Raw genomic sequence first — 15,399 nt, forward strand, 5'->3', positions numbered from 1 at the left:
TTCCAAAGAGACAGCAGTTGTTTGGACTTGTTTGTAAATGATTCATACCACTGAGTTGCTTAAAACTATCCAACGATACATCTCGTGATGTTTATCACTTGTGGCCTTTGCTGCTCACTGTTTGGGTCCTTACAGTAAAAACATGATGAACTAAGCAATGTAACTTAAAGTTTGCTTTGGATTTCCTCCTCAAACTATAGCTGCTCTCAGGGCCTTCTGCAATGTCTGACTTTAGTTGTGAGAATGGCTTATTTCTCTCACTTGTCTTGGTAAGCATTGTGGGAAGTTTTAATTCGTTCACCTGAGATATATAGACTAGAGTTTACATTATTTTTGTTTTCCTGTTATAAATTCCTGAATACAGCTTTCTGAATAAAAAGTAAATGGATTTAACGCTGTTCATTTTTTCTGTGTCCTTGTCTCCCCTTTACTGCGGTTTGTAGTGAGGTCATCTATGTGGTTTAATAACAGTGATTTATATTGCAAGCAATATTTCTTTGCCATACGATTATGTCCCATTCTAAAATTACTATTCATGTCTATAGTGATGTGCGTTCTGACTTCTTTTCCTTAAGTCTTGCCTTTACTAAGGGCACAGTGCAAGCAAGAGCAAGGAAGATTTAGAAAACAGTCTTTGGAGGTTGAGGTTAAACCACTGTTAAGTTCGTATTTTTGAAGAGGCAAATTAAGAGAAGGTTCTGAAGAGTGTGTTGCACAACAGGCAGTGTGTGTTTAACCCTGGCTAGCTATAACCATAAGGGATTTTTGTAAGCACGTAGCATAGCGAGTGCCTTTTGACTGACTTCTTCTCTTCAGCTGCTTCCCTACTTGATTAGTATTGTTAACATATCTTGCTTCCCTCATTTGTTTCCTCCTTTTGATGTCTTAAATTGCAGTCTTTATAAAAATCTGAAAAGTGCCCAGAGCGTTTGTTAATGTGAGGCTCTTCAAAGGCATGTGGATAAACCAAAAAGAAAATAAATCTTACTTTTATCCCAGCATAACAGTGGCAGCAGACTGATTGGTATGCTGTTTGCAGAGACACTGAATTTATATGTTACTGCTAGTATCTGCTTTTTTTTGTCAGAAATGCTAGCATTGGTAATGCCACTACAAGGGCCAGATGCTTAAAAATAACTTGGTGCCTAATTTGACACTGAGTTAGAGCATCTGGGCCTTGTGAGCAGGTATTTCATAGACCACATAAGAACTTCCTATGAGAGCAAAAGAGAAACTGTAGCAGCTGAGACTGTCCTGATGCTTTTCTCTCTGAAAGTGCCTCTTGTGGTCTTTTTCCTCCTTTTCCGTAGCCACTGAGCATCTTTGATGTCCAGTTTCTGAATGCTGTTGGAGACCTGTTGGACCTCATTCCTGCATTGTTCGAGTATCCCACACGGAGTGGGCAGTGCAACGTGGAGCCAGGAGGCCATGGGAAATACCAGTGGGATATGGGTCACTGCTCTGCCCTCATCAAGGTGAGCGCCAAGAACTTAATCTCCAGTGACTGTGCTGATTTGCCGTGTCATGAGTCTCCATTTCTGGAGACTTCACTGTTTACATGCCATGTGCATAAAGAGACTCCTGTCAATCAGTGTGTTTTTACACAGTTGTTTTTTGTGCCTCCATAGGATTCTGGGTCTGTTTTTACTCGTCTTAAAGGGAAGGGAAAAAAAACCCCAACAAACCAAAACCACAGAGATTGACAAGGAAAAGTTACTAGAGTTACTAGGGCAGGGCTGTCAAACTCATTTTGTAACTACTCCTACATTTATACAGTCCTAAAATTACATTTGGCCCTTTGAAGGCAACTGTAAGGCTGATGTGGCCCCCGGTGAAAATGAGTTTGAGACCCCTGGACTAGGGAATGGGGAACTACCATGGAGAGGAGACTGGGAGAGGGTAATTGGCTTCACCTAGCCAAGTGAAGTCTGAAAAGGGGTATTGTGTCTACAAAATACACGGGGCAAACAAGCAGGGAGGAAGAGGATTACTTAAACTAAAGGGCAGTGCTAGCAGAAGAACAAATGGGTGCAAGTAGCTGATGTTTTCTAAGTGTTGACAGTGATACTCTGGAACAAGCTTTCCAATGAGGGTAATGACAGAAAAAAAGCTTTTAAAATAAGTGTCTGATACATCACGGTGGTGATTCAATTTTTCACTTAAAATTATCACAGATCTAATCAGCATATGAAGATGCCATGTATCCCAGAGTAACAATATTCACCTTAAATTGAGAAGCATTCATTTGCCTACTGCTAGAGGTTTCTGAGCTAACAACAAATCTTAGAAGCAGGGAAATACTTTGAAAATATGTCCTATCAATATATATTTACCTTTTCAAAATTAATTTCCTTGCATTTGCTTCAATTCTTTAAAGTCACCCAGAGACACTTTCACAGAAACAGCATGTTCTAAGTTAATGTTGGATATGTTTGCAGAGAGCTGGTCTGAATACCTAAATACAAATATTCAAGAGGAACCCAGGGAAACAAAACATTCCATGTGTCCCACAGGTGTCACAAAAAACCCTAAGCTGTTTCATTTTGAAAAATAGCAACTAATTATTTGAAAACAACACATAGACAAGAATTATTTTCAGAGGTTTCAGAAATTCATTGTTAAGTACACAGTTAAAAGCACAAGAATCTGCTCCTTCTTGAACAATGCAATTAATCAAACTACTTAAAACAAGTTGTTCTCCCAGTTTCTATCAAGTACAAAACATTCAGAGTATAGTAGGATCTGAAATTATTAATCTTTCTATTTCTGTTTTCCAGGTTCTGCCTGGATATGAGAATATATATTTTGCCCATTCCAGTTGGTTTACGTATGCAGCCACACTGAGAATATATAAGCATTGGAACTTCAATATAGGTGATCCAGACACCAGCACCAGCCGCGTCTCATTCAGCAGTTACCCAGGTAAAGTCAAGAAAACCATAACAATGTTGATATCCAAGATAGCATGGACCATCTTACTGTCTCGTAGATGTCTTGTCTGTAAGAAGGTTGACACCTCAACAAGCACTGGCTTCAAGCTACCTTAAAACTTTTAGCCACTGAGAGGACAAAATGTCATCTGCAATTTTCTGGCTTGAACGTGATGTTGTCGTTGTCTTTTGTTGTTGATTAATCACCCTCAGTGCTCTGAGTAGTACTAGTTAAATATTCTACCACTGGCACAAACCTGCTGCTTTGAATTCTGCTGGTGTATTCTGCAGTCACCTCAAGTGTTGAACTTCTCACCTTGCCTGTAGCATTCGTGTGTTTGGTAATAACAGTTTTGAGTGCTTCTGTTTACCACTGTGGAGTGACTCGTGCTGTAATGGGATTATTAGAGAGTATCAACATTTGCCATTTGAAATTGTATTGACTTATTTGGTGTTGGGTTAGCAAACCTTCAGTTGCTTGGTTTGTTGTTTGTTTTTATCTCCACATCTCGCTCTTCCAGCTTCTCTGTAAGACATTGCAGAGGGGAATATTTTTCCATGCTTATTTCATGTGTCAGTAATATAGCTAGATGGAATATTTAAAATCTCCCTTGGGAACATTAGGCAGCACATAATATTCTCAGCTTCCCTGGAAGTATGTTAGAAATTGCCAGCAGTTAATATTTCAGTAGTAAAATGTGTGCTCTTGCCAGAGTAGCACCAAGAAACATGGACATGAAAAACAGAAGTGACTCTGAGAGTAAGGATTGCATAAGTTTTTAAAGCTGTAATTTCAAATTCAAAAATGCCCCAACACTCAGGAATCTTCATAAACTTTAAAAAGTGATGTATGTGCCATAAGAGACTGTCTGATTCTGATGAAATTTTGTTGGCTGATGATTTCGAACCGTGCTTTGTTGAATTACTGTGCTTGCCTTACTACAAAGGCAAGGGTCCTTCATGGCAGGGAGTCCTGAGATTATGACTGGGAAACTGTTTTGAAAAGCAGTTGCTTTTTTTTTTTTTTTTCTCCTGTGGGGTTCTGACCATCCTCGGTGACCCTCAGGAATGAGCATTTTCTGACAACTGGGATTTTTGCTTTGAGGAAGGAGTAGAGGTATTCTGGCAAATGCCTAACTGTACAGCCTTTCAAGAGCTTGGGTTTATCTCTGATTCCTTTGGAGGAATTTCACTCGCTTGCTGCAAGGAATTTTGCCAAGCTCATGTAACCTGGTAGAAAGCCAAGGTTTCTATCTGAACTCTATTCATCGGCTGAACATGTAGGAGGTTATTTTGGATCTCATACCTCTCAGCAGAAATACTCTTGAGAAGAGTACTGTCCTTCAGCAGAATGTGGCTCTGTTTCACAACTATTGCATTGTGCTGCAGATTCAAATTGGGGGTCAGGATCAGCCATGCAGAGCATTTAGTATTTTATTTTTAGTGAGTGTCTGTGGTCATATGTCTGGGATACTTTTGTGGATGGAAGGATACCTGACGATCACCTACTACTATGCTGAAATGGTCAGGGTCTGTTCACTAGTGTCCAAAATCCCAGCGCGCTTCTGTGGGGTGGCTGAGGTCTGCAGAGATGGCTCGTTTAAAAGCTTGCTTGTGCTGGGTAGACTCTGACGTGAGGATATGGTAAGGTATACTTCCACCGACGAAACTGAGTTAGAATTATTGCAAAACATAATTCCCATGGCTACAGTGAAGTCTGAGAGACCTGTGGTATGCAAAGCGTACTCGGTGGCTGCCTAATTACAGGATGCTTTCAGAAGCACTAGGTAGGCAAGATCCATTGACTATGGCACATTGCGTTAGCTGAGGATGTAGTTCACGAACTTGCAGTTTTCCAGGGGATGAGTAAGTGCCGAAGCACTGGCCTGGTAATGATCTAGGGACACCACGCAGGAAGGAGGGAAGTGCCAAATTCATCTGCTCCGTGTTGTGATGAGATGAAGCCTTATATTTTCAAGGTATCTGACCAAGGAATTTGCAGGTCCTGGCCACAGTTCAACTTGACGACTGTAACTTCTCCCTGCATGCAAGTTATTCTCTTATTCTACATCCTGGTAGACACTAAGAACCAGTAATAATGGCCAAGCTACTAAAGTCTCCTAATGTACACAGAAGTATTGACTTTTGGAGGAAACAAAGAACATTAAAAGACAGTTGTCCTTCCAGGCCTTCAGTGACACCTGAGTAATTAAAATATTTCTGTCATCTAATAGGTTGGATGTGAAGTAAAATTCTACTGCTGTGCAGAAGATGTGTCAGGAAAGCTTCAAGGTGTCATTTGCCTTCTCAGAAGAAATGTGCCAACTCTGTGATTTCTCCTGAAATCAGAGAGTAAATTGTCCAGATTGTTTGTTTTCTGAATTTCAAAAGTCAGGCTGCTACACTGCAAAAATTAATATTTGTTGTGACTCAAAGGATCTAAGACTATTCACTAACCGTGATGCATGTCAGCATGTGCGTGATGACACAGATAGAGGGCCTCATGCTTCCTTGGTTCTGCTGGGACTGAGCAGGTAGGAGGACAGGCAGGAATTGCAGTCCATCCAAGCTTCTGCAGCAGCTCCCCACATTCCTGCCAGCTTGCTCAAATGTCCCCTCTTACAGCAGGTCCTCTCTTTGCTGCTGTGTCCCTTTCTCAGAGCAACGGGAGTGCAGTCAAGTAGAGATGAGCAGTAGTAGTTATCTCTGCTTTTGCAGCATGATTTAGCCACTTGCTCCTCGTTTCCACACTAATCCTAATCCTCACTTGGACTCTGCTCACAATCTTGGCTTTCTCTTCTGTTGAAGGCATCTGTGCAGAGCTGCATGTAGGACAGCCCTATGAATTTCTGGAAAGGAGGAAAGTCTCTGAGCTGATTGCTTGGGCACCCCTGACTTCAGTGTCTTGTTCAGGTTCTGGACATACGTATTTAATGCAGTTGGTGAATCTGTACCCGGCGGAGAGCACTTAAATGGAACAGACACGTTGCAGTTGGTCACAAATGTTGAGTGAAGCTGTGCTCATTTGGGAGGGTAAGAAACGAGATGACAGAGACTAGGTAGGTGCTGTGTTTTGCAGGACATATCTAATACGTCCTGTGTATCTAGTATGTCCTGTCCCCACCCCTGCGGTGCAGTCACTGCTCTGCGCTGCCTTGTTGAGGCATTCAAAGAAATGAGCCCAATTAACTGATTAAAGCTGCAGTTTTCCTTGGACAGCAGCTCCCAAGATTTCTGTCCGTTTGGGTGGACCACTTCTTGAACAGTTAGTTTTGAAGACCATTTAGGAAAGCGAACCTGCCATTTGGACCCAAGCACTCTGGTTTGGGTAGAGACCTACTTTCTCTGACCTGAGCCACAGTCTTGTCAAGTCTGTTACTCTGATTTTAGCAGTTTAAGTAAAACAACTGAGAAGAACTTTGCTGCTGCCTTTGCTCCTCTGGTCTGCTGTCGGGATCTTGCGTGCTTGAGACAGGCTGTGACATGGGAACGATGTGGCACAAGCTGTCTTGATGGATGGCTCGTGTGGTGCTAAGGCAGGAGAGGGAGGTAACGTGTCCCTTGCCTTGAAGTAATCTGGTGTGAGTGCAGGATCAGAAAGTGCAGCATTATCCTTCCCCACAGCCTGAGCAAAAGGTAGAAGGAACAAGACATGGAAAGGGTGGTAGCCTTGTATTCAGGGGACCAGCTTGCTCATGAGGTATTGCCAGACCGTTTCTTGCTTCCCTGCTCCCTCCAACAACTGGAGGGAAGCAGAGGAAATGCCTGATGCACTTTGGAGGTGAGAAGCCAGAGCCGTAGTGTGGGATGTGCTATTTCTTAGTGCCGAGGAGAGGTCTGCAAGTGGGAAGCAGGCAGCTGGCAGGAGCTCAGTCTCGGCATGAGAAGCAGCTGCTGATGGGATTAAGAAAACTAATCCAGAGAAGACATCTCCTTTCTCATTGTCAAGCGTGTTTGTAGCCTAGAGCATTGAGCATCTCAGCCGGGAGCTACTCTCATTTCTGTGAGGTGGTGGATAGACCTCATGTCTCTGACTTCCAGCCTGTAATACTGACCCTTTCTGTGCTTGAATGAGCACAACGACCTTTTAAAACACCAAAAAACCTGATGCCATCTGGTTCAGAAAGCAGCAGCCTGCCTCCTCAGGAACAATAACTGCCAGGAACCTCTTACCCCCCACATACTCCTTGGTGTGCTGGTTCTCTGGAGAGCACTGCGGCTCAGATTTCAAAAAATATTTTGCTTTTCTTGGCTGATTAATGTTGTCATGATGAATGAAACTCCAGACTCTGGAAACTTCAGTTTTTCAGTGGTGATTGGAAACTGAATCTAAATGGCTCAGATGCAGAGATGCAATCAGAAGTGCTTTTGTTTGTTTCTATGTAGAAAGAGAGAGAGGAAAACAAACAAAACAAAACGTTGCCTCCCCCCCCCCAGAAGAACCCCCCCAAACAAAACACAAAAAACCCCTGAAAACCCTGAACCCCTCTCCCCGCAAAAAAACCCCCACAAAACAAACAACAAAAACCACAAACCAAAACCAACCAACCAACACCAAATTTGATTGAGTGTTTTGGGTAAAAATAGGAGATGGTTTTACAGAAAAAGTAGATGAAACATACAGGGAGATAACAGATGACATAAAAGACATTTTCAATTACAGCATAATCTCATACGTAAGAAGGCAAGAATGACACAAGAGGACATCAAGTATATGTTAGTAGCTCTAGGCTTCACCCAGCTCTTGTTTTTGTGGATGTCTTTGCCCTGGGTAAACCTGTTGTATGTGTTTTAACTTCCCTTTGTTTCAAGAGTGTCTATGCCTTAAGTCAAAATGGTGTATATATATGTTTCCTCAGAATAATTAGGCTAGTAATAGTGTATCATTGAGGACACGCTGTTTTATAAAACACTGCAGGATAAAACTAGGTAAATACTGAGGCCTTGAAGAAAATGCCGTGGTTTTCAGCTTAGCTGTGTTTTGCAAGTTATTTGAATTATAGAGTTCAAACTTCAGTTAATTCGGCATCATTCCTTGTGTTGACACTTGCTTTGAGTTCTTCTATTTTATCTCAGCTGTTGATTGAAAAAGAAGAAAAAACTGTTTAGTTTATTTTGAAGTAGGGCACTTGGTACTGGCACCCCCATGGGAATTGGTGTTCAATTTGAATCACAGTTGTTTAACAATTTCATTTCTGAACTCCAGGCAACCACTCGACTTGTTACACAACAGTTTATTGCTGGAGGGTCCCACGTCTTTGTATAAAATAGACTGGCAGGGTCAGGTTTAGAGTGTTTCTCTTCTTGTCCTTACTTAAGAGGGAGCTCTGCTGTTGATGTACATAATTTATTGATGCGCTTTTTCTGTCTCCAAGAGTAAAATACGAGGAACCACAACCTGCCAGGGTGCTCTGCCTGTTCTGTACTGACATAAATTTTAGAGAACAGGTGACCACAATGTATATTTTCCTGAACCCATTCCGATTTGAGAACTTGAGACTTTAAAGAAATCTTGCAGAAACAGAGCCCTTAAGCATTATTTTTGCTTGAAGGAGATCTGCCTTTTCATGAAAGCCCAGGAACAGGAGGCAGAGCTGAGTTTTCTTTCTGGCTGTCATGGGTTGCTGATCTTAGTTTGCTTGCAGAGGGCATTATAAAGCTTGCTGTAGAAGATTTCATAGTGGAACTCAACTATTACACTGTTGTGCAGCATTTTGTACTCTGACAAGAGTGATACCATTAAAAACTCATTAACAAGATACTGGGTTCTGGATGACTTCCCCATCAGGAGCTCAGTTAACACCCTTTCTTCCCCAGTCTGGCGGCCCTGTATCTGCTGGGGAATTTCAAAGTCAAGTTATTTCTGCTCTGTAAGTAGTCACCATGCTATCCATGGCATTACAGCTGACCTTTGCAGCTCCATCTGCCACCTCCTGGCCTGGGATCTGCAATTGGACCTGGGATTTCTGTTGGCATGTAACCTGGAAGGGAATCCTGCCCAGAGATCCATCACTGTGTTCAGTTTGCAGGGCTGATGGGCCATAAAAACCCAATGACATGTCAGAAAGAGGAGCAGGTAAAACTTTCTCCCGTATACAGGATGCGGTTTATGATTTAAGAGGTGCTTTTTGTTAGAAACAAACACTCACTAGGCATTTACAATATATCATCCTCAGCATAAGGAGGGGACATAGCTTAACATATGAAGAAGAAACTTCCAAGCTTGGGATGCAAATATGAAGCAAACACTGTAGACAAAGAATTAGGTTGTGTATGGAAAGCATGATAAATGAGAAACTGTGTTGCCAGGTGGCCTTAAAGCACTTTCAGAAGTTGCCACCTCATCTTTAATATTTGTACAGTTTGATTTCAGACACATACACATTAACTCATTCACATCCTCTTGGCTTGTCTCTCTGTTTTGTTCTATGAGTAGATCAAAAGTTCAAAAAGATAATTTTTTTTTATTGCTCTTTAAGGCTTTTTGGTGTCCCTGGATGACTTTTACATACTAGGCAGCGGCTTAGTGATGTTGCAGACCACCAACAGTGTGTTCAATGAAACCCTCCTTAAGCAAGTAGTGCCTGAATCCCTGTTTGCTTGGCAGAGGGTCCGCATTGCGAACATGATGGCAGGGGATGGCAAAACTTGGGCAGAAACCTTCTCGAGGTGCAACTCTGGTAAGTACACTTTCATAGGAATTTTGGAGAAAAAGGATGTGTTCCCTCTCCCCCTTGAACCCTTTTCCTTCCCCAGGTAGGACATGTAACTCACTCTTTGCTCTCATACCAAGGGACCTACAACAATCAGTACATGGTGCTGGACCTGAAGAAGGTCAGGCTGCAGAAGAGCCTTGATGAGGGTGCGTTGTACATTGTTGAGCAGATCCCAACCCTTGTGGAGTATTCTGATCAAACGAACGTTCTCCGGAAAGGTAATGGCTCCTGTAGTAGTTACTGGCTTAGGAAAGCCATCTCTTTGTGCCAGCTGATAGACAATTGTGCTTTGTACATGGCAAGGGTTTAGTGAAGACTAATGCTAAGTTAGAAAGCTTTGTGAGAGCATCCCTCTGTTGCCAGGTCTATTGTGTTGTATTAACTTCTCCTGTATGTTGTGGCAGAAATGTGGTGAGCATCTGTGTTTCTTAGAAGCAGGAGAGGGAAAAAATAGACTTATTTCTATTTTCTTTCTTTTTCTTTCTTTTTTTCCCCCCCCAGTATTATTTTGTCCTGTCTCAGAGATCCATGAAGAAAAAAGTGAGGTCTGTTTGAAGCACTACTAAATAACTGTGACCCTGTGGGTTACTCAAAATATTTGGTGAGTGGGTCACCCTGCGAGGAGATGAACTTCTAAATATGAGAGAAGTTCTATGTTAGAACCAGCTCGTGCACTTTTCTGGAGCTCTGTTATCTGATAGATATTTGTTGTTTAAAATATTCCTTAATCCCCTAGCAACAACTCCACAGAAAACAAACAAGTAAAAATCTGGGTAAAGCAAAATGCCCACTGTCAGGTTCCATTCACAAGTGTTTTCTAGGCACTTTGTCAGCATCCAAAAGCCTGAGCTCATTCCACAAATTTAAATGTGTGTCTGGTGCTTTGTGCTCCCATCTCTAATCACATGCCGAAGAGGTGAATCGATGAATTGCTGTTCATCATGAAAATGACTGGTCATGCATTTCTGTTAGCAGCTGGGGTTGTTTCCCTTTAGAATTTTTCATTGTGTCTGGTTCCTTGGAAAGTTCTGGCTTATTTTAGGCATTGCTGTAATGTCAATATGGTTTTATAAGATGGTTCTCATTAATAACTTGGAAAAATCCTGTGTCTCTCCCTTATGCTTCTCTGGCTCCTTTATCTGTTGAAGATCTGAAAGCAGGCTTTTGCACCTCATCTTCCTGTGTCTGTGTGTAGCTCAGGTGGTGAAACATATTATTTTACATGTACCGTATGGCTTTTGCCAGGTATCTAAACGTACCTTGTGTGTATTGGATAAAGCAGCAGTCAGTCTCTGGGAGTTTAAACATCAGAAGGACAGTCCTCAGCACACAGGGTGGGCTGAACACCCCACAAGTGCTGCCTTGGAGACCTCAGCTGCTGTAAGCCAGAACTGCTTCTGAATGCAGCGGATTTGGACTCCGCCACGCTATGCAGGACACCAGACAAGTCCCATCAAGGCCCCTGCCTTGTTCCCAGGTGCTTGGAGCAGCCCAGGTGCAGGACGAGTTTGCCTTTCTCAAGAGCAGTGCTGGCTTAAAGCATTTGTAGAGTAGTTGACTCTGGCACATAATTGCCTTGTAGCTGGTATCCAAAGATAATGCACTTGTGACACTCTGGTTTGGTCAAAGTGAGTTTCCAGCAGCACTGGGTTTTTAAGTGTCTTTCAAGCATAAACCCAGAAGCAACAGAGAATAAGAATTGAGTTCTCAGGTGAGAAAAGGCAGGCATTGCTGTAGTAAGCCCTGTATCTGAGGAAAAAACATTTTCTTGTATGGGTTTGAAAACTGAAAGGGTTTTTTTTGTTTTGTTTATGGCTTCTGTCAGCTTGTTTTGTAGGCCAGTGCAGGTGAGTTCTGAAAACCAGGAATGTCTTATGTTGACCTTTCCAGGGGGAGGCAATACTGTCTCTAGTATAGAGACAAGGCACAGGAGTGGGCTGCAGTTTGTGCTTCTTGATGATGAGCGAGTAGCACATCGACCTCAGCATCAAATGCAACACATCAGATCCGAACCTGAGATCTTGATCTCTTCCGCCACATGTGTAATATTCTCATTGCTCTGCCTCTCGATATTGCTGAGATCTTGTGCTCTGATGGGCAGAGGAGAAGGCATCTTGTTTCAGAGAATTTTTGCTGTTTGCTGTTTTTTGTCACTGTTCACCCTGCCAGGCCTAGCAGGCAGGTTTCACCAGCTTATAGCAGTCCTTAAGCTTACGCTGCATACCTCTCCTTCAGGAAGTTTGGTTTGTATCTGTGTGTATCACTCCTAGTGTGCCCCAGTGGATTTTCTGGAGCATCTTACAGCGAGACTCCTCACGTTGTGCTGGGCTGATGTTATTACACAGAGTGCTGCATTTACCAGTGTCTGGGTAGTGAATCTCTCAGCCAAATCCTGATGTTGTGTGATCTGAGAAGCAACATTCCCCACCAACAACAGGAACACAAGTGCTTTGGAGGGAACCTGAAAGTGTGCTGCTCTTGGGACTAGCTCATGTTATATACTCTCTGCCTGAACACTCCTTGGTGCCCACCTTGCCAAAAAAAAAAAAAAAAAAAAAAAAAAAAGAAGTTAAGGTATAGGTATGTATTTTTATTTCTTGCAGAACTTGCTGTACCCAGATCCTGACCTGAATGGTCTCCTGGCTCTTTACAAGCTTCTCTGCTTTCTAGACTGGACTTGTTTCACAGAGTTGTATGTTACCTACTTAAAACTCTGGAGTTCTGGCTGGTAACCTTGCCCCTTAGAGTTAACAAAACTGCAGGATTCGCACTCGCTCTTCGAAAATTTAGGGCAGGACTCTGCTGTGATGCTCAATCACTTCTCAACCCTCAAAGGCAGATACTGGAGAATGTGCAGCTCCCCCTCGGCCCTTCCCTTCTTCACCGTGTGCAACCACAGCTTTTCAGCCACCACCGCACAAAGCGTGTGTGTGCTCTTTGCAGTCCTGCCTCCTGTTCACCCCTGTTGGCTCGGTGGTCCGTGTGTGTTTGTCTGTGTCCATCCATCCCTGACACCTCAGCACGAGGTGTGACTCTGCCTTGGTGAGGTGGGCAGAGGGAGGGAAAAAGGAGTGACTTCAGGTTTCTTGCTGGGAAGTTTGGTGGAGGTAAATGATCTTGCATTCCTCTGAGGATGAGTGGGGAAGCCTCTGCAGGGCTGTGGCTGCTCTGTGCGTTCACCTCAGAATCCTGCAAGTCAGATCTCAGCTGTTTTGCAGGATGAGTCCTCAGGGTGGAAGTTTGGGGCAGGTTACTTGGGTACAGTCTCCAGTAGTGTTATACTGGGAGTCATCTCTGGCCATGCCAGTGACTATTGCCTTATTTTCTTGTGTTCAAACCAGTTTGATGTGTTATTCCTCAACATGCTGTTCAGGCAATGCAGTATGGAAAACGGTTTATTTTTCTTTTGATATAAGCAAGAGCATTCAACTTTTCTAAGTAATTAACAGATTGGGTTTTGTCTCTGGCAGGTTACTGGCCTTCATACAATATCCCTTTCCATGAAAAGATTTACAATCTCAGTGGGTATGCGGCGTACGTTGAGAAGTATGGAATGGATTTCTCTTACGAGCTTGCTCCAAGAGCAAAAATCTTCCGTCGCGACCAGGGCAAGGTGACCAACTTGGAAAGCATGAAGTACATAATGAGATACAACAGTAAGACGTCTTTTTGTGTTGTAGAACTGATCTTAAGAAAGCAGTGTTACTTTAATTCCTTGGATCGTAGTGGGAAGCTACAGCCTCACATACAGATCAGAGTTATATCACCCTAGGTGCAGAGCAAAAGATAACATGTGCTTACTGTCAATGTAGGAAACCAGGCTAAAATTACTCTAACAGAGACAAAACTGCATTCCTTCTAGAAGGAGCGCCTTTGGGTTTGCTGTTTGACCTTTCCAGAGAGCTTCTGACTCTCCAAGAGACTCTGTGGACTGCTGTTACCTAATACACCTATAGCCTGTCAATCTAGAAAACCTTAAATCCTAAGCAACAGTTAGGTCAGATCAGACCAGAGAATTTAGTGTAAAACTTCAGATCTTTTTTCCCTGATCAGGCAAATGATCTTTCACAGGTAATGCTCTGCTTTTCCCTGACAGGTTTCTCCTTAACTGAATTAAAACCAGCTTAATTAACTTCTGGCTATCCCACCTCTAAGTGCAGATAGGTTTAGATGCTATGTTTTTATTCCCAGTTATAAGGAGCATGCTGATTACCAGGCTGAGGGTTTGGAGGCCTCTCCCAGGGTGGAGTGTTGCCGTTGTAGGGCTGTGAGTAGCAGGATGCTCAGAGACGTTGAGGCTTGTCCACCTTGCCCTCCTAGCTTGCAGCTACTACAGTGGGTGTTTGAAGGCTTTGCTCCTTGCCACTTATTTTAGTCCAGAACAGGAAAATAAAGGCTCTAACTGCTGCACTTTTCCTTTCCCTTCACCCCTCCTTCCTTTTTTCTCTCTTTTTTTTTTTTTATTTTTCCTCACAAAGTTCCTGCAAGCTTTCACCGTTGCAGGTGTTTCTGGTCAGAGGTTGGCAGTAGTGCCCCTGGGATGCAGAAACAGCTGTATGGACTTGGATTAGGAGCTTGTCTACTTAATGTCCTGTCTCGAGAACTGATGTCTAGGTGGTACCTGGGGAGAAGCATGAGAGGAATGTGGTACATCTGTGTTTCTGCCAGCATGCTTATCCAGCTTTTAGTGGCTCAAGCACTTTGCATCAGCTTTTTGTGAGGAGACTAACTTGTTTTCTTCTTTCCTTCCCTCCCCACCGCATTTCTCCCCAGACTACCAGCACGATCCTTATGCTGAACACAATCCTTGCAACACCATTTGCTGCCGGGAAGACTTGAATCCTTCTTTTCCAGTGCCTGCAGGCTGCTATGACTCCAAGGTAAATTACCCCTATTTCAATATCTGCTGAATGCTTGTTGCAGCCTGTTTGTGCTCCTGTCAGACCCGTAGCACGTTTCCCTGCACTAGGGCCGACATGGCCAGGCCTGTCTCTTCCCTCTTTTCATGCTGTCCCGGTGCTTGGGCAGATCCTGAGATGGTAATTCTGTGCAGAGCTGCATCTTCTGTCCCTGACACCAGTCCTGGCACAGTGGCAGAGGGTACAAGGGGAGGTGTGTGAAAGAATTATGTCCATGGGAACTTGCAGTGTTTAGGGGTTAAACCCCAAAGCCTTGCAGTAGGAGGAGCCCAAAATGAGTCTTCCATCATGCAGGGAAGGTGACTGTTGTACAGCTTCAGACTCCTGTTCATGGGGACTGTGTGGATGCCTCCCCAGAGCCCACATGAATGTGTTTTCAGCCTCATTTTACCTTTACATTGATAAAAAGCCTGGCTCTCTAGTGAGTCACCCTGCTCCAGGGCTCCACCTCTCTGTGAAACCGCTTGTTTTCTAAGGGGATGTGGGGAAAATCCTTAGACCCACTGTCCTGGAGAAAGCAGCAGTTTTTCTAGGCAGCTTGCGCGGTATTTTTGCTGTGAGGTGCGACATCTGAGCAAGCAGGTCTCCAGCCCTGGTGTGCTGGGAAGTGACGGAGTGTTTTATGCTGTGGGGTCCAGTCTGCTGCGTTTCTGGATTTTGAGTTTGGTTGCTGGGATGGGTTCTGTGGCGGCTGTTTTGGCATCGCCAGTGCTGTGGGTCCAGCCAGCTTGCCCAAGTGTGGCCACTAGGAGCTGCCAGAGCTGGGGATTGTCAGATGAATGCAGAAAATTGCTGTGTAGAGGTGTCTCGTAAGGGAGTAGGTTATAAAGACAA

The 15,399-nt window shown here is 43.5% G+C and overlaps 1 protein-coding gene across 1 annotated transcript in view; it reads left to right on the forward strand.

Moving 5' to 3' along the window:
- The window catches only part of PLBD1 (phospholipase B domain containing 1), a 45,644-nt gene that overhangs the window by 23,366 nt on the left and 6,879 nt on the right, over positions 1 to 15,399 (forward strand). Inside the window, exons 5-10 of the mRNA XM_065658582.1 lie at positions 1,311 to 1,475; positions 2,778 to 2,922; positions 9,410 to 9,610; positions 9,724 to 9,864; positions 13,117 to 13,302; positions 14,420 to 14,526. Of these exons, the coding sequence (XP_065514654.1) occupies positions 1,311 to 1,475; positions 2,778 to 2,922; positions 9,410 to 9,610; positions 9,724 to 9,864; positions 13,117 to 13,302; positions 14,420 to 14,526 (945 nt within the window). The remainder of the gene's footprint in view (positions 1 to 1,310; positions 1,476 to 2,777; positions 2,923 to 9,409; positions 9,611 to 9,723; positions 9,865 to 13,116; positions 13,303 to 14,419; positions 14,527 to 15,399) is intronic.

This window comes from Caloenas nicobarica, chromosome 1 (assembly GCF_036013445.1).
Source record: "Caloenas nicobarica isolate bCalNic1 chromosome 1, bCalNic1.hap1, whole genome shotgun sequence".
Lineage (NCBI taxonomy): Eukaryota > Metazoa > Chordata > Aves > Columbiformes > Columbidae > Caloenas > Caloenas nicobarica.